This window comes from Bos taurus, chromosome 9, assembly GCF_002263795.3.
Source record: "Bos taurus isolate L1 Dominette 01449 registration number 42190680 breed Hereford chromosome 9, ARS-UCD2.0, whole genome shotgun sequence".
Taxonomy (NCBI): domain Eukaryota; kingdom Metazoa; phylum Chordata; class Mammalia; order Artiodactyla; family Bovidae; genus Bos; species Bos taurus.
In genome coordinates, this window is record NC_037336.1 from 94,495,016 (window position 1) to 94,517,600 (window position 22,585).

General features: G+C 45.3%; 1 protein-coding gene across 2 annotated transcripts in view; it reads left to right on the forward strand.

Annotated features, from left to right (window-relative positions):
- The window catches only part of SNX9 (sorting nexin 9), an 89,714-nt gene extending 70,008 nt beyond the window's left edge, over positions 1–19,706 (forward strand). The window contains exons 12-19 of one of the 2 annotated variants that reach the window (XM_059889598.1): positions 2,004–2,107; positions 3,363–3,466; positions 5,772–5,849; positions 10,435–10,511; positions 11,631–11,720; positions 13,866–13,980; positions 16,093–16,184; positions 18,051–19,706. In XM_059889598.1, coding sequence (XP_059745581.1) covers positions 2,004–2,107; positions 3,363–3,466; positions 5,772–5,849; positions 10,435–10,511; positions 11,631–11,720; positions 13,866–13,980; positions 16,093–16,184; positions 18,051–18,098 — 708 coding nt within the window. In that variant the 3' untranslated portion in view covers positions 18,099–19,706. The remainder of the gene's footprint in view (positions 1–2,003; positions 2,108–3,362; positions 3,467–5,771; positions 5,850–10,434; positions 10,512–11,630; positions 11,721–13,865; positions 13,981–16,092; positions 16,185–18,050) is intronic. The other variant, NM_001199026.2, reaches the window with a different exon arrangement.
- Positions 19,707–22,585: the final 2,879 nt, after the last annotated feature.

Consider the following 22,585-nt stretch of genomic DNA (forward strand, 5'->3'; position numbering starts at 1 on the left):
GGCTGGATTTTAGAATATGGGAAAACCCATACAAATTGATAAGAAAGATAAACCAGTAGACAAATGGGAGATTTGGTAATGTCCCTCACAAAGCTGGCTTAAAATTCAACATTCAGAAAACTAAGATCATGGCTTAGATGATGCATCTGGTCTTATCACTTCATGGCAAATAGATGGAGAAACAGTGGAAACAGTGACAGACTCTTGGGCTCCAAAATCACTGCAGATGGTGACTGCAGCCATGAAATTAAAAGATGCTTGCTCCTTGGAAGGAAAGCTGTGACAAACCTAGGAAGCATATTAAAAAGCAGAGACATTACTTTGCCTACAAAGGTCCATCTAGTCAAAGCTGTGGTTTTTCCAGTGGTCATGTATGGATGGGAGAACTGGACAATAGGAAAGGCAGAGCGCCGAAGAATTGATGCTTTCAAACTGTGGAGAAAACTCCTGAGAGTCCCTTGAACAGCAAGGAGATCAAACCAGTCAATCCTAAAGAAAAGCAACCCTGAATATTCACTGGAAGGACTGATGCTAAGGCTGAAACTACAATACTTTGACCACCTGATGTGAAGAGCCGACTCATTGGAAAAGCCCCTGATGCTGGAAGAGATTGAGGGCAAGAGGAGAGGGAAGGATAGGATGAGATGGTGGGATGGCATCACCAACCTGATGGACATGAGTTTGAGCAAGCTCTGGGAGTTGGTAATGGACAGGGAAGCCTGGTGTGCTGCAGTCAGTGGAGTCACAAAGAGACACAACTGAGCGACTGAACAACAACAACTCACAAAAGAAAATATCTGAATCATCAGTGAGTGTAAAGAAAAGCACTTAATCTTATGAGTAATAAGAAATGCAAATTAAAACCACAGTGAATAAACTTACCAGAAGGCTAAAATTAGAAAGACCAAGGATACTATGTGTCTTGTTGGTGAGAGAAGGAGCTTCTGAAACTCACACACTGCTGGTGGGTGTGAAAGCTGGTGAGACCAGTTTGGAAAACAGTTTGGCATTATCTACTTGAATAACTCTCCACGCCTGGTTATATCCCTACAGAAGTGCATGCGCACGTGCACCAGGAGATGTGTACACGGTGGCTTTATCCTCACCAGGGCCACTGATGGCTGCCCGTAGTAGAGTGGGGTAAATAAACTGGGCAACAGTCACAGGAATATTATACAGCCATGAAATGAGGGAACTCCAGCTGTAACAACAGTGTGCATGTAACTTCTCAGCATAGGTTGAGCGACTAAGGCCAGACACAAAAGAATGCCAAGTGTTGGGTTCTTAGCTAGTTCACAGAAGTAGCAAAACCATGGTGTAGGGGTTTAGGTGGTGAAACTGTATGACATGAGGAACTGAAAACCATAAAAGAGTGGGTGGGTCATGGTTACCCCTGGAGGGGAGGGAAGGGGTAGTGACGGGGAAGGGATGAGAAGGGGGCTTCCGGAAGTCCAGCGCTCTCCTCTCTCTTGCCCTGGGAAGTAGTTACACAGGAATTCATTGTATGAGAATTTGTTGTACTGCATAGTTTTGCTTTGGGCACTTTTCTGTGTGTGTGTGTGTGTGTACATATATATATATATATATATATATATATATATAACTTGTAATAACGTTTTAGTAGTTTATAATATTGGTTTCTATCTTATATTTAGAAAAGCTTAAATCTTTTCAAGAAAACAACCTACAATGTTGAGGCGCTTTGTCAGACTCCCAGGGTGTGTTTGTATGGGTGGGTGGGCCTCAGGAAAGGAGAAGTCCTGGCTCACCTCAGTCCGAAAGGATTTGGGCTCTTAAGGACTGTTTTGCACAGCGGCACCGTTCACACCGTTCACGTGCAGGATGGAGTTGGAGATGCAGGGGTGCAGAGGGAGACGGCATGGGCACTGCCTCCCGAAAGTTAGAGGGATAAAGACAGTCAGTGAGCCGACAATAGGACGGGATTTTGAAAGAGCTGTTTGGCTCCACTCCCCACTTTAACGTCATAATGTTCCTCTTTACAGGAATGGAAAACCGGGAAGAGGAAGGCTGAGAAAGATGAGCTGGTGGGAGTTATGATATTCTCCACCATGGAGCCAGAGGCACCTGACCTGGACTTGGTAGAAATGTAAGCGATCCTGCCAGCCTCCGCTGCTTCCCCAACCAAGCCTGCCTCCTCTGCTCGCAGGCCTTGGCCCGTCTGACCACACCTGGAATTCACATCATCAGACGAAAGGGTGTGAAATGAGTGGGGTTTGTAGTCAGAAGTTAAGGAGAACATTGCTTGTACTTGAAACACTGTCTTTCTAACCATAACATCAGTTAAAGTCCACTTCCTTTTTACCTTGAAGTCAGTGATTTCATAGTTGACACAGTGGTTAGTGGTTATTAACAATAAAGCGTGATGACACGGCATGGCACCGGGCCAGCAGACACCCACAGATCAGTCCACGGGCCAGAAATCTCTTTGAACATAGCCTTGAAGAGAGTCATCTCAGGCCTGTTTGTCCAGTGTTTTTTTAATCCCTTGTTTTTAATCTTGTCATCTTTTTAATGTGGGCTTGGTTGAAAGTCTGAAGTAGTTCCTTTTTTGTATAAAGACTCATAAGAGATCTTGTGTGTGTTCATAGTAATAATTTTAAGCAGCCTTTTTTCTTAATGTATAACCATTGCTTATGTTTTACCCAGTATATAGACAGTCTTCTAACTACACGGAGAGAAAATCAGTGTTAATATGTCGACTTAGGTCTGTGTTCTTCCAAACCCTACTCTGTACACATGTATCCGAAGGGAAAATGGTTGTGTAAACAAAAGTGACCTCGCGTTATACAGTCTCTATTATAACCTCCTCTTTCATTTAAAAGTGTATTGTGATAATTTTTTTCAAGTCAGGAAAAGCTTTTTAATCCTGAAGGAACTGGCGTCTTCTGTATCACTTAGATGCTGTTTGTGTAGGTTTATTTTCTCCGATTCACTTAAGTATCTGTTGGAGAGTGAACAACTGCCGCTGGCACCCATGCTGTAGAGTCAGCAGCACCTACAGTGATTGAGCTTCACTCCGTAAGATATTCAAGAAACGAAGATTTTATTTACTTTAGAACAATTTTCGTTAGCATTCCCAAGGAATTGGAGGGCGAAAGGAAGCAGAGTTAAAATGTAAGTGGCAGATGTTGAAGCAGTTCTTTCAAAACCTGAATCCAGCCGGTTTTTAAGACTAATTTAGTTACAGCGCAGTTGCTAGAATGCACGACATGGGTACCTGTGGTCAGGCTTGCTGTGAGCTCCCCTGACCACACTGGACTTTTCTCCTCTTACACCTCACACTGTCTGGACGTTGGGTAGTGAAGTCAGGGACACAACCTCCTCATGTTTTTGCCCCACAGAGAACAGAAGTGTGATGCTGTCGGCAAGTTCACCAAAGCCATGGATGACGGCGTGAAGGAGCTGCTGAACGTGGGGCAGGAGCACTGGAAGCGGTGCACAGGACGTAAGTGCCGTCCCTGGCGTCCCCCTGGGAACCAGCCCCCACAGGCAGAGACGCGCTCAGTGAGCCGGAGCAGCGTCACACCCACGGCACTCTGAGGAGCCTCAGTTCCCAACCCTTGTTTCAGCACAGAAAACTGGCTTGAGCAAAGCCAGTTCAAGAACCCCCGTAAAAAAGCATCACGTTCACTTAAATATTTCCAGTTATGCGAGGTTTGTCATCTATGGAAGAGTCATCCTTTCTGCCTGCAGAGAAAGTACCCGTGGTTATTTTTAATCTCAGGATCTTACTTTTTAATAGTCATCCCTTTAGTGAGTTGTGTTTGACTAAAGCTCTAATTTTAGGAAAGCCTGGTGGCGGGTGGTAGCAGAAAGCCCGGGGCCGGGGTCAGCCCCAAGCAGAAGTGCCGCTGTCCGCTCCGCTCTCTGCCTGCTGTGCTGCACCCTCCCTGCCCTCTGTCACTGGACTGCTTTCCCGTATCCCTAGACCCGGGCCGCTCTGCCGTCCAGCAGCCAAGGAGAGAAGCACAGTCCAGGGTCAGCTGTGGTGGTCACGCCTTGGCTGCTTGTGTGAAGGGTGGCCAAATTGAGTACTTTCAGCAGAAACCTGCAGCCCAACAAAGCCTAAAATGTTTCCTGTCTGGCCTTTTGCAGGAAAAAACCAGGCCTTACAATGGCCCTCCACCATTCACATGATATTTTATATCAACGGAACTGTTGTCATGTACCAGCTGTTCATGCTCGAGGGGCAGATGCCAGGAGTGATAACACTGGCTCCTTTCCCATGGCAGAGAAATACTGAAAATAGAACTGAGCCTGAAAACATGACCTATACAGATGCAGCATCAGAAAACAAAATCTGTTTCAGGCCTTTGGTCACAGGGAATAACTCATGAGCAAAAAAGGGAGTGATACTTCTCTAAAATATAAATGAAATAATTTAATTTTAAAAATAATAACTGTAAATTCAGCTGTTTCCCCTTTTTATTTTTTTCTCTGCTTTTTTTTTTTTTTAATATTTACAGTCTCTTAGTTTCCCCTTTTTAAAGAAAAATTTAAAGGAGTGAAAATTTAAAAATTTTTAAGGATATCACAAAAATCCAGGATTATGGCTTCTATTAAAGAATCAAATCCCTTATGTCTAATGTCTGGTCAACTCCATGTCCTGTAAAATCCACAGACCAAAATCAGTAAATAGTAATAGCATTAGGCTGCTCTCTTGGGGGCAGGAGGTTGACATGTTTTGTTTAGAATTTGATTCAGCCATAGTTTCTTTCCTCTCACAAAATAATCCCCGGTGTAAAGGCCAAAACTGAGTTACAAAAGGGTGAACAATTTATTAACCAAGCTAATGTAATTTGAGTTTGTGTTTCCTGTTTCTTACAGCTTGTAGACCGTTTGTCACATTTCTCTGTCCTGGAATTTTTTTTAAAGAAACATTTGAATCATTTTTCTTTATTAATAGCATAGTCTTTTCAAATGCAAGTAATGGTTTCTTTTGAAGACAGCAGATGTGTTTCAGGAAACTGTGTACAGATTGCAAATAAAACTAGCCTAAGATACAAAGACTCTTCTCTGGAGAGTTCTCCAGAGTGATCCTAGAAGCCTAGGATTTAGCACTAGAGGAGCATTGCAGATGATTTAATTAATCTTATTATTTATAAGATTAATTATATTAATTAGATTAATATAAGATTATAAGATTAATTATATTAATTAATCTTATTATTATACAGATGAGAAAGCTAAAATCCCTCCTCCCTGGTCCTATGAGGTTCCATTGCCGTTTTTTTCCACACCCCGTTGCTTTTGGTCATGTTTTGTTTTGTAAATAATCACTCATAGGTACATAGCAGAGTGGGAAAAGCAGCGGATTAGGAATAACAGGCACCAGATCCACTTTGTAGCCAGGTGACCCCAGCTTTCCTAACCCAGGAAGGGGAGATAGTGCATCTGCATCGATAGAGCGGTGGTTGTGATGATCAAGTTGGTGTTGTGTACACGAAAGGACTCAAACCTAGAAATCATCTTCTAAATGAGCTTCCGGTTCGTTTTGATTTCATTCATTGAATGAGAGTGTGGGCGCTGGTGGTGGTGGTCATAATAATAGTGTCCACTATTTATTGAACAATTGATTAATTAAAAATTGAAGAAAAATTAATTTCTAAAAACAGTTTGTCTGTATTGATATTCTGTTAAGGAGTATAGACTATTTTGAGTCATTTCAGATTTACTATAAAAATACTTTGAGAAAATAGTTGGATCATTTAATTTTGCTCCATTTAGTGAATGACTTTTTTCTCTTTCAGCATTACCCAAGGAATATCAGAAGATAGGGAAGGCCTTGCAGAGCTTAGCCACAGTCTTCAGCTCTAGTGGTTATCAAGGTACATCTTTCTTTATTTGTTCTTTGGGCCCTGGGTGTCTTATCCACACAGACCAGCCTCCTCAGACTCTTGCAGACAATCGATAACTGCAATGAAGCACCACCGTCAGTGATGTTTAAACTGGCTGCACCGCTCCACTGAGGACTTGTGCCACCTCACCTTACTAGTTTTTGAGAAAAGTAGTGGGCAGTAATAGTTGGATTTCCTGGCTAGGTCCTTGCCTTTCCTGTGCTCAGATGCAGCTCTTGTGCTTTAGTGAAGCAGGCGGATGTGGTACATGACACTCTGCCCTGCTGTCATCTCTGCCAAACTCTGAAGCCGGGCCTGACTGTCAGGAGCCAGATCTTATCAGGGACATTTGGAGGGAAAACTCTTGACTGAGTAACAGGTTCATATTGCCTTATGTCCCTTGCTAACTCATTATTGTTTTCAGCTTATCCCATATTGTATATCTCACTTGTGGTATTTTGAGTTCATTGTGGATTTCCATGGACAACACTTGCAAGTTAGCGGTTTTCTTTTATATCTTGGTTTGTTTTCTTAATTTGGCATATGGAGCTGGTAGGAAGTAAAAGTATTTGCCAGGTGAGTGGCACCTATTCAATTTGAGGACGTCCTATTGCTTACAGAAATGATAGGCTTGGTACTGTCACCGTGCCATTATTCTGATATCCAGGGAGGGTAGGTCTTTGGAGGTCTGAGTATTTCCAGGTATAAGAAATTAGTCTTTTACCAAAATGTAAGACCTGTGACTCCTATATTTGAATATTTTTTGTTGGCTTGGCTGAATTATGTCTTTCAGTTAAAACTGTTAGCTTGGGCAGGAGTTTTGAGTTGGTCTGGCCCCCATTTTTTAGATGAGGAACCCAAGGTCTGGGAAGATAAGCATCTTGTGGCCAAGAGACCCCAAAAAGGTGCTCAACATCGTGAATTAGAGAAATGCAAATCAAAACTGCAGTGAGGTATCACACCACTCAGAATGGCCATCATCAAAAAGTATGCAAATAATAAATGCTGGAGAAGGTGTGGAGAGTAGGGAGCCCTCCTACACTGTTGGTGGGAATTTAAATTGATGCATCCGCTATGGAGAACAGTATCAGATCAGATCAGTCACTCAGTCACGTCCGACTCTTTGCAACCCCATGAATCGTAGCACACCAGGCCTCCCTGTCCATCACCAACTCCCGGAGTTCACCCAGACTCACATCCATCGAGTCAGTGATGCCATCCAGCCATCTCATCCCCTGTCGTCCCCTTCTCCTCCTGCCCCCAATCCCTCCCAGCATCAGAGTCTTTTCCAATGACTCAAGTCTTTGCCTGAGGTGGCCAAAGTACTGGAGTTTCAGCTTTAGCATCATTCCTTCCAAAGAAATCCCAGGGCTGATCTCCTTCAGAATGGACTGGTTGGATCTCCTTGCAGTCCAAGGGACTCTCAAGAGTCTTCTCCAGCACCACAGTTTAAAAGCATCAATTCTTCAGTGCTCAGCTTTCTTCACAGTCCAACTCTCACATCCATACATGACCACTGGAAAAACCATAGTCTTGACTAGACGAACCTGCATTGGCAAACTAATGTCTCTGCTTTTGAATATGCTATCTAGGTTGGTCATAACTTTCCTTCCAAGGAGTAAGCGTCTTTTAATTTCATGACTGCAGTCACTATCTGTAGTGATTTTGGAGCCCAGAAAAATAAAGTCTGACACTGTTTCCACTGTTTCCCCATCTATTTCCCATGAAGTGGTGGGACCGGATGCCATGATCTTCATTTTCTGAATGTTGAGCTTTAAGCCAACTTTTTCACTCTCCACTTTCACTTTCATCAGGAGGCTTTTGAGTTCCTCTTCACTTTCTGCCATAAGGGTGGTGTCATCCGCATATCTGAGGTGATTGATATTTCTCCCAGCAATCTTGATTCCAGTTTGTGTTTCTTCGAGTCCAGCGTTTCTCATGATGTACTCTGCATATAAGTTAAATAAGCAGGGTGACAATATACAGCCTTGATGAACTCCTTTTCCTATTTGGAACCAGTCTGTTGTTCCATGTCCAGTTCTAACTGTTGCTTCCTGACCTGCATACAGATTTCTCAAGAGGCAGGTCAGGTGGTCTGGTATTCCCATCTCTTGAAGAATTTTCCACAGTTTATTGTGATCCACACAATAAGGCTTTGGTTTAAAGCAGAAATAGATGTTTTTCTGGAACTCTCTTACTTTTCCCATGATCCAGCGGATGTTGGCAATTTGATTTCTGGTTCCTCTGCCTTTTCTAAAACCAGCTTGAACATCAGGAAGTTCACGGTTCACATATTGCTGAAGCCTGGTTTGGAGAATTTTGAGCATTACTTTACTAGCATGTGAGATGAGTGCAATTGTGCGGTAGTTTGAGCATTCTTTGGCATTGCCTTTCTTTGGGATTGGAATGAAAACTGACCTTTTCCAGTCCTGTGGCCACTGCTGAGTTTTCCCAATTTGCTGGCATATTGAGTGCAGCACTTTCACAGCATCATCTTTCAGGATTTGGAATAGCTCAACTGGAATTCCATCACCTCCACTAGCTTTGTTTGTAGTGATGCTTTCTAAGGCCCACTTGATTTCACATTCCAGGATGTCTGGCTCTAGGTGAGTGATCACACCATCGTGATTATCTGGGTCGTGAAGATCTTTTTTGTACAGTTCTTCTGTGTATTCTTGCCATCTCTTCTTAGTATCTTCTGCTTCTGTTAGGTCCATACCATTTCTGTGGACGTAACAGAAATGGAGAACAGTATGGGGGTTCCTTAAAAAAACTAAATATAGAGCTGCCATATGATCCAGCAATCCCATTCCTGGGCATGTATCTGAAAATTATGAAAAGGTGAAACTTCTAATTCAAAGAGGTACAGGCACCCCTTCATAGTGTTCATAGCAGCCCTTTTTACAATAGCCAAGACATAGAAGCAACTAAATGTCCATCAACAGATGAATGGATAAAGAGGATGTGGTATTTATATAAATGGAATATTACTCAGCCATAAAAAAGAATGAAATGATGCCATTTTCAGCAACATGGATGGGCCTAGAGATTATGATACTAAGTGAAGTCAGAGAAGGACAAATATATGATCCCATTTACACGTGGAATCTAAAAACATGGTAAAAATGAACTTATTTACAAAACAGAAACAGACTCACACACATGGGGGAAAAAAAACTTAGTTACCAAAGGGGGAAGGTGGGGAGATAAGTTAGAAATTTGGAATTAACAGATACACACTTGGCTTTGTTCACTGAAAAGGCCTAGAAATAGTTATCAAGTCCAAGCACTCCCAGCATCACCCACATGGCGATTTCAAAACATTGTTTCCCTGAAATAATCCAGAGCTGGGAGGGAAAGAACTCTGATGCCAATCTGAAGAACCTTCCACTGTCCTATGGAGCAAAAATTTGAGCTTAGTGAAGATAATGATTGCTGTGAAACTAAGCTGCTGCTGCTGCTACTGCTACTGCTGCTAAGTTGCGTCAGTCGTGTCCAACTCTTTGCGACCCCATAGACGGCAGCCCACCAGGCTCCCCTGTCCCTGGTATTCTCCAGGCAAGAACACTGGCGTGGGTTGCCATTTCCTTCTCCAGTGCATGAAAATGAAAAGTGAAAGTCACTCAGTTGTGTCTGACTCCTAGCGACCCCATGGACTGCAGCCCACCACGCTCCTCTGTCCATGAGATTTTCCAGGCAAGAGTACTGGAGTAGGGTGCCATTGCCTTCTCCCATGAAACTAAGCATATCAACTTTAATCCAGACTTGCGATGATATTCTTAAAAAGTTAATCTCAGTCACCTTTGGAGGATGGAATAGAATCAACTTAAATTCTGAAAACTGTAAAAAGAAGGAAGCATTTAACCTGTTCTTCCTGTCCCTATATACCTCAAGGTAACGAAAAAGCTGATTAAGTTTGTCTTTATAAACGTATTTCAGCTAATAAAGAAGCAGTGACAGAAGTAGTGTAGCACCAATTTGCAAACCTAAAATACTAAATAAATACTAAAATGAAAGATCTAGGCAATACAGGAAACAGAGGACTCTGTTGTCACCACCGAGACTCACTCAACAGAACCCGACGTGGGACCAAGGTACACAGCCTGGTTTCGTCAACACGTCCCCAAAAGAAATTTGCCAGAAAAACACACAGAGGAGAAAGAACCTCTGTAGGAAGCATGTCAGCTCTGTGCCGCGTGGACGGCCTTTGCATCCTGACTCAAGCAGCCAGCTTGGTTGGAGACACCAGGCAGCTGCACACTGGCTGGACAGTTTATATCAGGACCAGTGGTCGTTTCTTAGGTGTGAGATTGGGGTTGTCTCTATTTCTTAAAGAGGCCTTGTCTTTTAGGTAAAATGTATGGATGAAGTGTTAAATGACCAGTAAAAGGGAGAGGAAGGGAGGGGACTGAAAGATTGGACATAGGCTGTTAGTTGGGAAGTCAGGTGATGGGTAGATGAGGATTCATTCTACTGTTGTATAGTTTGCAAAGTTTGAAGTTTGCTATAATAAAATTTTAGAAGTAATGAAAAGGAACTGTAAGTTATAACACTCATACAATGTCTTGATTCTCAGGTGAAACAGATCTCAATGACGCGATAACTGAAGCAGGAAAGACTTACGAAGAAATTGCCAGCCTTGTGGCAGAACAGGTATATTAACGTAGCCACATGGTTCCAGTTAAGATTTTATGCTACCTAATCCACATGTTTTATTTAAAACCTGTTTTAAGACAAGCTTTCCAAATGGTTGTTCTCTTCTGTCCCTATGCATCTTTATTAATTACACCAAGTAGTAGCATTTCATAGGCCAAGCTAAAGTAATGGATAATTCATCTCCAGGAAGACTCAATAGCTCCCAGTGCCAATGGTCTGGATCCATCTCAGCCACCAGGGGATTAGAACGTACAGGGAAGAGCTTCACTCTGGTCCCTGTTTGGAGTCTTGCTCAGCCTCCAGAGCAGGGGTTTCCTGGTCTGTAGATAGCGATGGAAGCACCTGCCTGGGAGTGGTCTGAGGATCAACAGCTAATAAAGAGAAAGCCCTGGTCAGGTTCCTGGCAGGCAGCAGATATCGTTGTGGCCACCTGGCTTTTATTGGAGTCTTTAGTAGCCTGATTTCAGTTATGTTTATAGATAACAGATAATGTTTTCTTAAGGGGACTAACCATTGAGGTTGTTTCAATCCCTTAAATTAAAAAAAATTTTTTTTTTTGCAGATGACAACTTGAAATATATATTTGAATACCCATACATTCATGTGGTCATTAACTATTCTCCTGATACTTGTAAAAAAAAAAAAAAAGGTTAATTTTTAGAATCATGCACACCAAAACTTTAAATATTATCACAGAAAAATGGAAAAATTTATAGTTGCCACTTTTAATGATTACCAGATTTTTAGCAGTTTTTTTATTTTCTGCTAAAATTTATACACTAAGCTATAACATCTTATTTGCCTCTGTGTAAACATACAGTGTTAACTAGTTTTTTTAAATTTTGTTCACAGTGTTGTCTTTTGGGCCAGTTCAAAATAGCTAATTTTACCAACCAACCCAAAAATGCACAGTTTTATCATTTTTTCACAGCCTACAATGACAGTATATAGTTCTTGGGGATTATTTTCTTATAGGAGAACTAGGCTGACTACTTCACACTCAGTAACTTTGTGTCATGCCCAGCAGATTCGGCTGATACAGCCTTTAAATGTAACCGTTTTCTCTTTGATTGTCTGAATTCTTCCACCAATAATAGCCAATCTTTCTTGTTACAGCCAAAGAAAGATCTCCATTTCCTGATGGAATGTAATCATGAATATAAAGGCTTCCTTGGCTGCTTCCCTGACATTCTTGGCGCTCACAAGGTAACTTGATCCTAGGCGTTCACAGACGAGGTCCCGGCTGAAGCAGGACTCAGGTGCAGGGCCACCTGCGGGAGCTTCACCACACACCCACACACACAACACGCATGCACACACACACAGACACGCACACACACACTCACACCCTCACACTCCCCCACACACACCCCCCCCACAAACCCACACACAGACACACACCCACACACCCCCACCCCCCCCACTCACACACCCACACCCCTCACACACAGACACACGCACACACTCCCCACACACACACACACACCCCCACACACACACAGACACGCACACACACACCCACACACACGCGCGCACGTGCACACATCCCTCACACACACACCTCACACACACACCCACACATGCACACAGACACACACACACCCCACACACATACCCACACACGCACACACGTGCACACAGATGCACACACATGCACACAGACACACCCCACACAGACACCCCCCCCACACACACACAGACACACACACCCCACACACACAGACACACACCCCCCACACACACACCCCACACACACACGCACGCGCACACACACACACCCCACACACACACACCCCACACACCCACGCACGCGCACACACCCACACACACCCGCACACACCCACACACACCCGCACGCACCCACACACACACGCACGCACCCACACACCCACCCCCGTTAGGAGCCCCTCTCCAAAACCAGCCGGAGTGGCCCTGCGGGCTGCGCCGTGCGGTCTGTCACATTTGGATGCCTGAGTGGCTGTTGAGTGTCTTCTGTCCTGGAGAAAGGTTATTTGGAGGGAACTGAAAGGATGATAGGTGTTCCTTTATGGACACACTTAGGTCAGGTTGCAGCGTGGTAATCATGGTGTCTGGTGTGAAGTCAGTGTCAGGCATGGTTCTTAGCCTCACCAGGAGCCCTCCCTGCACACTGCGTGGGCAGGTCCTCCCAGGGCCTTTCCTGTCCAGGCGAAATCAGATGTCCTGTCCCCGAGCCTGACAGTCTCTCCCAATTACGACCAGAACGGTCAATGTCGATTTTATTTGTTTACGTTGATAGAAAGGAAACTATATAGTTCCCATTATAAAGGTGCTTTTTTAAAACTAAAGATCGGTTTGGAGTGTCCTCGGATTTTGATTCTGGTTCATTTTTCTCTTTCAAACCTCATTACTGTGGGTTGTACTCTAGGGTATTGTGATGTGCTTGGGTTTATTTTGAAACATTGTTTTTGTTTTCTTTGGGTATATACCCACAGGTGGAACTGCTGGGAGAGTAGATCTTAAAAATTCTCATCACAGGAAAAAAATAGTTTATAACTCACTGAGGTGATGGATCTTAAAACTTATGGTAGTAATCATCTTGCATTATACACATGTCTCAAATTCGTTATGTTGTACACCTTAAACTAATGTTATCTGTCAGGTACCTTGCTGTAAATGGGGTGGGTGGGAATAAAAAAATAAAATTAAAATCTCAGAAAAAAAAACCTCAGAGCAGTTAGATTGTTGTAGGAGTTTGTGCCTGCCTTGAGAGTTCTAGGTGGGGAACCTGATTTATACACAGGCGTAGAGTTCTTCCCACACAGCGCCCGTGAGCCGTGTGATGACATGAGTGTGGGAAATGTTTGCAACGTTTACAGCTCTTTCCACCTCAGTGTTAATTTGAAGTTAGTCCAGAGCTTCTTATAGAAATCACAGTAAAGCTTATGATCAGCACAGCGAGGCACCAGCTTATGAAATACTCTGCAAGTGTACCCAGGCACATACCCTAGACTGTCCCAGATCAAATGACTTCCTAAAGCTAGTGCCTGTTTTCCAATCATGTACCGCTCTCACTTGACAATGACTTACTCATATTACAGATAAAGAGTGCTGTTTAGTTTTCAGCCTTGTTGTAGCATAAAAGTGTAGGTTTCAGCTCAGCTGTATTTTACGGAAATAGCAGCATTTTTGTTTCCAAGCGACTTACAGGAAGTTACAGTGAGATGCGTTCCTCATGTTCTCATTTTGTGGGGACATTTTCCTATTCAGTAGCAAGACAATTGTAGAATATATTGGCTTTGTTACATTTTAAGCTAACGACTGATCCTTGAGATTTGTTCTGTGAACGCCACCGCATCTTGTATTTCACAGGGAGCAATAGAAAAAGTGAAGGAAAGTGATAAACTGGTCGCAACCAGCAAGATCACCCCCCAGGACAAACAGAACATGGTGAAGCGCGTCGGCACGATGTCTTACGCTTTGCAAGGTAAGAACGGTGAGGTCTGTGTGTAGCTAGTGGAGATTGTTTTCCAAGAAAATTCCCTATTTTCCTTGCTGGAGAGAAATCCCAGTATGAACAGCAGTTAAGTTAATAAGAACTGATTCAAAATATCTTCCTAAGCCTGTTGTTTGTGGGATCCCAGTGTTAAAAGCTGTAATATTTATATTTAGTTTTTCATGCATTTACCTGACGTAACTACAAACGGCAACGTGATTAAACCTGTACGTTTCTATTTCTTCTTGGAGACCCTGAAGATTCCTTTCATAACCTTTAATAGCAGGTCCTATCCAGACTAGATTCCCGAATCCAGCTCTTAGCAGCATGTAACCTGTAGGCCCCAAGACTATAGAATGAGAAGGGAGTTTGGACATAGCATTTTTGGCATGGTTTGACTGTTACTAAAAAGAAAATACTAATTTTTCCAGCAGATAGGAGTAGTGAGTGGATTTTTCATGTTTTGGCGGATGGATGGAATACATGGGCCAAGGAGGGAGTGGAAGGATGTTCTAGTAGGAACAAAGCACACAAAACAAAATGGGGCCAGGTGATGTCCTTGGTCTTTGGGAGTAAAACACATTTGCAGGTTATCGGGAGGAGAAGGCAATGGCACCCCACTCCAGTATTCTTGCCTGGAAAATCCCATGGACGGAAGAGTCTGGTAGGCTGCAGTCCATGGGGTCGCACAGAGTTGGACACGACTGAGCGACTCACTTTCACTTTTCACTTTCATGCATTGGAGAAGGAAATGGCAACTCACTCCAGTGTTCTTGCCTGGAGAATCCCAGGGACGGAGGAGCCTGTTGGGCTGCCGTCTATGGGGTCGCGCAGAGTCGGACATGACTGAAGCGACTTAGCAGCAGCAGCAGCAGGTTATCGGGGGAGACTTTGGAGATTCTGGGAGGCCTCAAAAGCTAGGCAGAAGAGTCTAGACTTGCTGTGGGCGTTAGGAAGCCATGAAAAGGTTTTGATGGAAAAACAAACAAAAAATGCTGCTCAAGGAAGAGGATTTGCTCGTGACAGAGGTGGGGGCGCAGATTGGGGGCTGATGTTAGACAGCCCAGCCGGAGACCTGGCTCCTACTCTCTGAGGCTTTTGAGGACCCAAAGAAGATGAGGTGCTGGGGGAGAGAATGAGGGTACTTATGGGCTTTTCCAAAGGATCCTCAGGACTAGGGAGGAAGTAGGAGAAGGGAAGAATGAATGTGTGAAAGGTTTCCAGAATGAGAGCAGTTCAGGGCAGAGACAGGCCTGAGTGAAGCTGGGGGCTTAGAAGGGTTTTGAATGGGAAAGTTCTCTTGACCTTTTGTTTGGAGTTATCCAAACACACGAATGAAAGCGTTGTACAACTTCGGATAACAACCTAAAACAACAGTGAGCTTTTTACAGGAATTTATGCCAGCAGCAGTTGGCTTTGCAGGTGTGGCGTGTAGGGAAAAGGCAGAGGTCATATGGGGCCTGATAAGGAAGGCCTCTCCGATGTTGGGGATGGGATGGGGATGGGGGTGGCACTGAGAGGCAGAGCTGGAGAAGGGGTTCATTTGCTGAGTTGAGACATCCAGCAAACACAAAGGATGGGCATCCGACCCTCTGCCTGGGAGGAGGCCGAGTTCTGCCAGTGCTGGTGCTCGGCGGCATCAGGCATCAGCTGCCCTGAAGAGGGCCTTCCTCAAGTCTCACTGCCTGCCCAGCCTTTCAGAGGTGCCTGAGGAAGCCTGCAGCCTGGGCAGTCACTGCAGCAGAGGTGGTGGTGCCCAGCGGGTACCTCGCAAGGGCCTCTGTGAACAGACTTGACATTCTGGACTGAGGTCGTCAGTAGCCAGTGGGCCCAAGTCAGTTTCCTGCTCAAACGAGCCGTCATTTGGGTGATCGTGTTGGGCTTTAGAAGATTTAACATGCAAATTGACAGTAATCGTCCGTTTACGGAAAAGTGTTTTTGCCGTTACCCACTCAAATTGTTTTTCTAGCCTCTTTATAGCATTTTTGTCAGGAACTGGCACAGGCCAGCCTGGCTGATGATGAATCATAACTGGGCCAGAGACACAGCTGTGTTCGTTTGCAGTCCAGGGGGCACTGACCGATGTCTTGCTCTTGGTTGCAGCCGAGATGAATCACTTCCACAGTAACCGGATCTACGACTACAACAGTGTCATCCGCCTATACCTGGAGCAGCAGGCGCAGTTCTACGAGACGGTGAGTCGGCCTGTCCCCCGGGCTCCCCATGCACTGCCAGGGCTCCCTGTGAAGCTCGTGCTCCTGTGGTTTTTAACCCTAACTAATGAGCTAACTAACGGGCATCCCTGGTGGCTCAGAGGGTAAAGTGTCTGCCTGCAATATGGGAGACCCCGGTTCGATCCCCGGGTCCAGAAGATCCTCTGGAGAAGGAAATGGCAACCCACTCCAGTGTTCTTCCCTGGAGAATCAAATGGACAGAGGAGCCTGGTAAGCTACAGTCCATGGAATTTCAGAGAGTCACACACGACTGAGCAACTTCACTTCTCAGTAAGCCAAAGGAGGCTGAATACTGAGCAGGGACTTTTTTCCCAATCTCTTTTAACCGTATCTGCGTTTTCCTTTTGAAGAACACTGGGCTAAAGAGGGCATTGTTTTTTTCAAGAAGGAAGGGTGTGGGATGCTGGTGGTGAGCCCCCGAGAAGCCCCTGTTGTGTGGTGCCCACCACTCCCTGCACAGGGACGCTGTGAGATGAGGTCACCCTGCCGGCTCAGCTGGGGCAGGCGCCTGGCACCGCGTGGGACGCACAGGCCGGCTTTGTGTGTGAGCGGGGGTTTCACAGTGTGCCAGAGGGATTTCCAAAGGGAAACCAAAGCAAGAGGGGGAGTGAAGCCTCAGATGGTCCCATTCAGGAACCGGTAGTGAAAATGTAGATGTTCACACCTTTGCAGAGAAATTTGGTTATTTATCAGGGTGTACAGAAAACAAAGATCTAGCCCATAAATGGAAACCCAGACCTCAAAGACAAGTTCTGTAACTTATCACGATTGACCGCAGGTTGGCCGCCATGTTTCTTACTAAGTTTTCCACTGTTTCCATGGTGTCATCTCCTGTACGTTCAGGGATCAGCAAGCTCCAGACTCACGTCCACACACGCGTCCTCTTGTCTGTGGGTGGGCACTGCCACTCTCGTATCTGCCGCATGGGTTCTTGGAAGGGAGCTGTGGCTCATGTGCTTCATGCATACTGTCCATGTGTGGTGGAAACAGATGGTTTCAGAGACAAGCTGAAGGTGCAGCCTGTCTCCACACTGCAGCAGCAGCAGAGCCTGTCTCAGGAGGTCACAGGTGTCCGGGAAGGCAGGGGAGTCTGGGCCCAGCACGGAGATCGGATCCCGGGAGGACAGGCTGGTCTAGGAATGACGCCGCGTGGTTGGAAGGAGCTGGGCTTCCTTTGAGCCGTGCACCGCCGCCAGCAGTCCCATCTGGGAATTTAGGAAGGTCTCTCCACTGCCAGGTGGCGCTGGTCGATGCAGGAGACGTAAGAGACATGAGTTTGACTCCTGTGTCAAGAAGGTCCCCTGGAGAAGGAAATGGCAACCCACTCCAGTATTCTTCCTTAGAGAATCTCATGGACAGAGGAGCCTGGCAGGTTACGGTCCATAAGGTTGTGAAGAGTTGGACACAACTGAAGCGACTTAGCACGCACTCCACTGCCCAGACACTTTCACTTTTATAGGGCTTTCCTGGTGGCTCAGACAGTAAAGAATCTGCCTGCAATGCAGGAGACCTGGGTTTGATCCCTGGGTCAGGAAGATCCCCTGGAGAAGGGAATGGCTACACACTCCAGTGTTCTTGCCTGGAGAATCCCATGGACAGAAGAGCCTGGCAGGCTACAGTCCATGGGGTCACAAAGAGTCGGACACAACTGAGCAACTAACACTTTCGCTTTCCACTGCTCAGAGGCTGAGCTGGGGCTGGGAGGGACTGGGAGCGTCTAACAGTGACAGGATTTGAAATGTGTGGAGTGTTTGAGAAGAGATGGAAGTAATAGAGAAGCACAGGGTCATGAGGGGAGACATCTCACTCTGTTCTGTTTCTCACCAGATTGCGCAAAAGCTGAGGCAGGCCCTCGGCCGCTTCCCGGTGATGTAGGACAGGTGGATTGAACGTGGAGAAACGCCGAAGTGCTTCCTTCTGACTTGGGACAACGCAATTGGATTTTTTTTTCCACCATCGTCCAAAAAGAAACAAAAAAGAAAACCAAAAAAAAGAGAGACTTGGAAAAAAAACTTCATTTCCTTTATTAAGCGCCTAAATGCATCAGTTTTTTAGGAATAGTCTTTCATTCATCTCCAGATCCATTATTTAAACCAACGGAAATGGTCTTTTTTGGGAAAGTACTGAAAGTTACCAGAATTTTAATGTAAAATTAGGGATTTGCCCCCCTGATATTTTACATAAAATTGTAATTTATGAGTCAGCCACAGTTCTCCTGTTGCCGCCCAACGTCAGATAATTACTAATTGCTTTCTTAAAAAATGCAAAATATGCCAGAGTAAAAAACATAATATGTTTGTATATTTTTATAACTTCTTTCCACCCTTTGAGAGTCATATCTATTTAGGAAACTCTGCATGCCTTCCACTGAGATGTTTATAACTCGGACACTCAGTTTTCTCGACAGAGGAAGCAGGCAGGGGCTCCCGCGGCTCCTGCCCCTCATGTGGCCCTGCCACACATGTCCCTCCAGAGGACCAGCTCGGCGGAACCCCGGGATCAGAGCCCCCATGCCTACCGCCCGAAAGTGCCGTCTGCCTCGCGATCCCTCCTGAGCCCGGGTGAGGCTGGAAGGATTCACCCCCAGAAAGCCCCAGGGTCTGGGGGGGAGGCGCTCTGGCTCGGTTCCCGGGGAAGGAGCAGCCACGTCTCTGTGGGCAAGCACTCCTCCCAGGCTCTCTGTTGGCCTCGCAGTCTTGAGTTGCTCAAGGAGGCATTGTGAGAAGTGCTGGGGAAAGTGTGATTTTGCCACTTGATTTGGATTTTAGACTAGCGGGCCGGTGGAGGTTATTATCTGAAACGATGAAGCACAGGTGAGCAAGCCTCGCCCGGCCCCACCAGATGGGAAGGTTTTAAGGGGCTGAGGAGGGTGCTAAGTCACGTGACACGCGGCCCTCCCCAGGCTTTTACGTGCGAGAAGAAGAAGTTGAGGGCGATGCTCTTTCTGACTGTGTCCTGAACTTCAGACAGAATTTTGTCATCACTCGTACTTCACTTAATGGCATAAAGCAAAACAGGGTCTTGGCGAACCGTCAGCTTTAACCTGGGATGCTCGCAGACACGGTCTCAGCCCCGCAGACCTCGCCACCCTCCACGGCTGCCTTACGCGCCCTCTCACACCACTCTCCCTCTTCTGACCTGATAGTCATGTGATAGGAATTGAAAGTTTTGGGCCAGCACAAACAAAATGAAACCAAAAAATAAATAGAAGAGGAAAGCAAATGAACACGAATATGAGAACTTCTTGTTCTTCAATATCACGGGTTATTTTTTGTTGTTAATGTTTTATAAGTAATTTTCCCTACTTGATTTTTCTTTTATAAAATCTCATAGAACAGTGTTTATGATACAGCCATTTAATATATGTACAAATTGTAAAGAATATGTATAAATGTTTTACACAAATGCAAGAGCATGTAGAAGCCAACATATAAATAAATTGTTAAAACTGTACAGTAAATTCTCAAGCACTTTTTCTAAACACTTTCTGGTGTTTTTGTGTGGTTTTTTTTTTTTTTGATCATTCTTTCATGTTGCCAGCTGCTGAAGAGCGTCTGGTAATGAGTTTTGCCCCAGAACTTATTTCTCCTAACACGAATTAATAATGCTAATTGCTTAAATGAGAATTATCAATCCAGGAAGCATGTCATAGTCACCTGGTGAGGCAGTAAGAACAAATACCGATGCCCAGTGTGTTAGGGTTCTCCATGGAAACAGAACCTACAGGGAGGGTGTGTGTTCATCCCTTAAGAGAGGTTTCCTCCTCTTGATACCCCACGTCTTCTCTGGCATACATCCCGTCACCTTGTCCTTCCAGCGTGTCCAGGGATAGGCTGTGGTGCTGCAGCTGTCCACTAGGGGTCAGTATCTGCACGTCGGGCGGGACCCTGGGTAAACCCCTGCACAGACTTCTCTTCCTCTGTGGCTCCTGGTGGAGCTCCCCGTGGCCCATAGATGCGGGCAGGAGGAGGAGGCAGTGTCGTGGGTGGGGGGCCTTGGGTTTGGGCCATGGCCTCATGTAACGTGAGCCTTCAGCGCTGTTTCCATTCAGTGAGGGAGCGCCGCTGTGCACACTCGGCCTTAAGGCTGGTGGTCAGGTAACACCCCGTCCTGATGGGCAGCTCAGGTCTCATGTTGACTTGCTGGCCCATGCTTAAGTGTTCCGTCTGTTTCAGGCCAAAAGCTATTTCTCAGAAGGAGAGTCGTTGTCTGTGGAGGATGGCCGGGCTGTGCTCCAAACCCCGAGGCCTGCACCGAGATGCTTCCACCAAAGGCTCCAGACAGCATCCCTTTCTAACATTGAAGCTTTGGGTACCACTGGATCTGCTGGATCATGTGACCCAAGCCGCAGGACAGGTCACACAGTGGCCTGATCCGTGAGGAGCCTTCTCTTGTTCTGGGGCCCAAGTGGCCTAGTCAGTATTAACATACATATATTGATTGTCTGAGGAAGGGACCAGGAAAATGAAAAAGGATTCTAAGAAAAAGAGATGACATAGGACACTCGAAATAACGTTAACTGGCTGTGACCCAGGAAAGGGAACTTGAAAGGCAGCGAAAAATGTGTCCATTGGATGTTTGTGTTTGGAAGATTCTCCTGGAAGTTGCAAAATTTTAAAAACCTAATGAAACTCCAATACTTGGGCTACCTGATGTGAAGAGCTGACTTATCAGAAAAGACTCTGATGCTGGGAAAGATGGAAGGCGGAAGGAGAAGGGGACGACGGGATGAGATGGTTGGATGGCATCACCAACTCAATGGACGTGAGTTTGAGTAAACTCCAGGAGTTGGTGATGCAGTCCATGGGGTCGCAAAGAGTCAGACACGACTGAGCAACTGAACTGACTGACTGTATATTTCATCCTCTATGGGTTCAGATACACTATGCAGTTCATATAGGATATGTTAATGTTCTGATTTTTAATTATTTGTATCAACCTTTAGCCATCGCGAAAGAAAATTTATGATTATTATAAATCTTGACAATGTAAACATTGTAGCTAAGTATCTGGAGAGGAGAGGTCAAGGCATAGTGGAGAAGGTCTGTCTATTTGTCAAGCATGTGAATCTGGTTACCTGTCTCCAGAAGCAGCAGGTCCAGGAAGTTGGCCTCCTGTGAGGTTGGCAGGTGTTGGAGTCCATAAAAGACACGACTCACAGGCTCTGGATGGAACGAACGTAAAGAGGGAGATCAACTTCTTCAGAAATGAGTGTTGACAACCTGTGAGAGGTGGTCTGTACCCACCCCTATTGTGCAGCAGGGAACAGACCCTGAACCTTCTTGCCTGGGAACAGAGCTTGGAGTGGGATTGACCAGGCGCTTAAGCAGAACAAAGAAATACATATCAAACCCACAACAGGGTGAGATAGTCCTGAATAAAGAGATAGGCCCATACAGGCCATGAGAGTAACTCTATATAAAGAGGTATCCCAGGCCTGAGATACCTTTTTTGTGGCTGTGCACGGGTGGAAAAACTGAGCTCCTGAGACTGCCTTTCCCAGCATCCCTGGTCTACAGCCTCCGTGGAGGGATTCAAGTGATCCCGTCTAAAGGTTGGGAATCCAAACTTAATGTCTTTTATTTAAAGTAGTAAAAGCTTACTCCTTGAAAGAAAAGTTACGACCAACCTAGACAGCATATTGAAAAGCAGAGACATAACTTTGCCAACAAAGGTCCATCTAGTCAAGGCTATGGTTTTTCCAGTGGTCATGTATGGATGCGAGAGTTGGACTGTGAAGAAAGCTTATGAGCACCAAAGAATTGATGCTTTTGAACTGGGGTGTTGGAGAAGACTCTTGAGAGTCCCTTGGACTGCAAGGAGATCCAGCCAGTCCATTCTGAAAGAGATCAGCCCTGGGATTTCTTTGGAGGGAATGATGCTAAAGCTGAAACTACAGTACTTTGGCCACCTCATGCGAAGAGTTGACTCATTGGAAAAGACTGATGCTGGGAGGGATTGGGGGCAGGAGGAGAAGGGGACGGCAGAGGATGAGATGGCTGGATGGCATCACTGACTCAATGGACGTGAGTCTGAGTGAACTCCAGGAGTTGGTGATGGACAGGGAGGCCTGGCGTGCTGCGATTCATGGGGTCGCAAAGAGTCGGACACGACTGAGCAACTGAACTGAACTGAACTGAAAAGTACTCAAGTAACTGTTTTTATGCTTGAATAACTGCCAAGGGGAACTAATAATAATAATGAGGGAGGAAGGTATTTTTTTTCCGGTACATGTTTCTTTTTTTAACCTGTTTGATTTTAAAATTCTTTTCTCCAAAGTAAGGAGAATTTGAACTCCTTTCCCAAGGGTCTTGTCAGCTGTGCCAAGAATACAGAGTCCTTACGCATTCACCCAGGCTGAT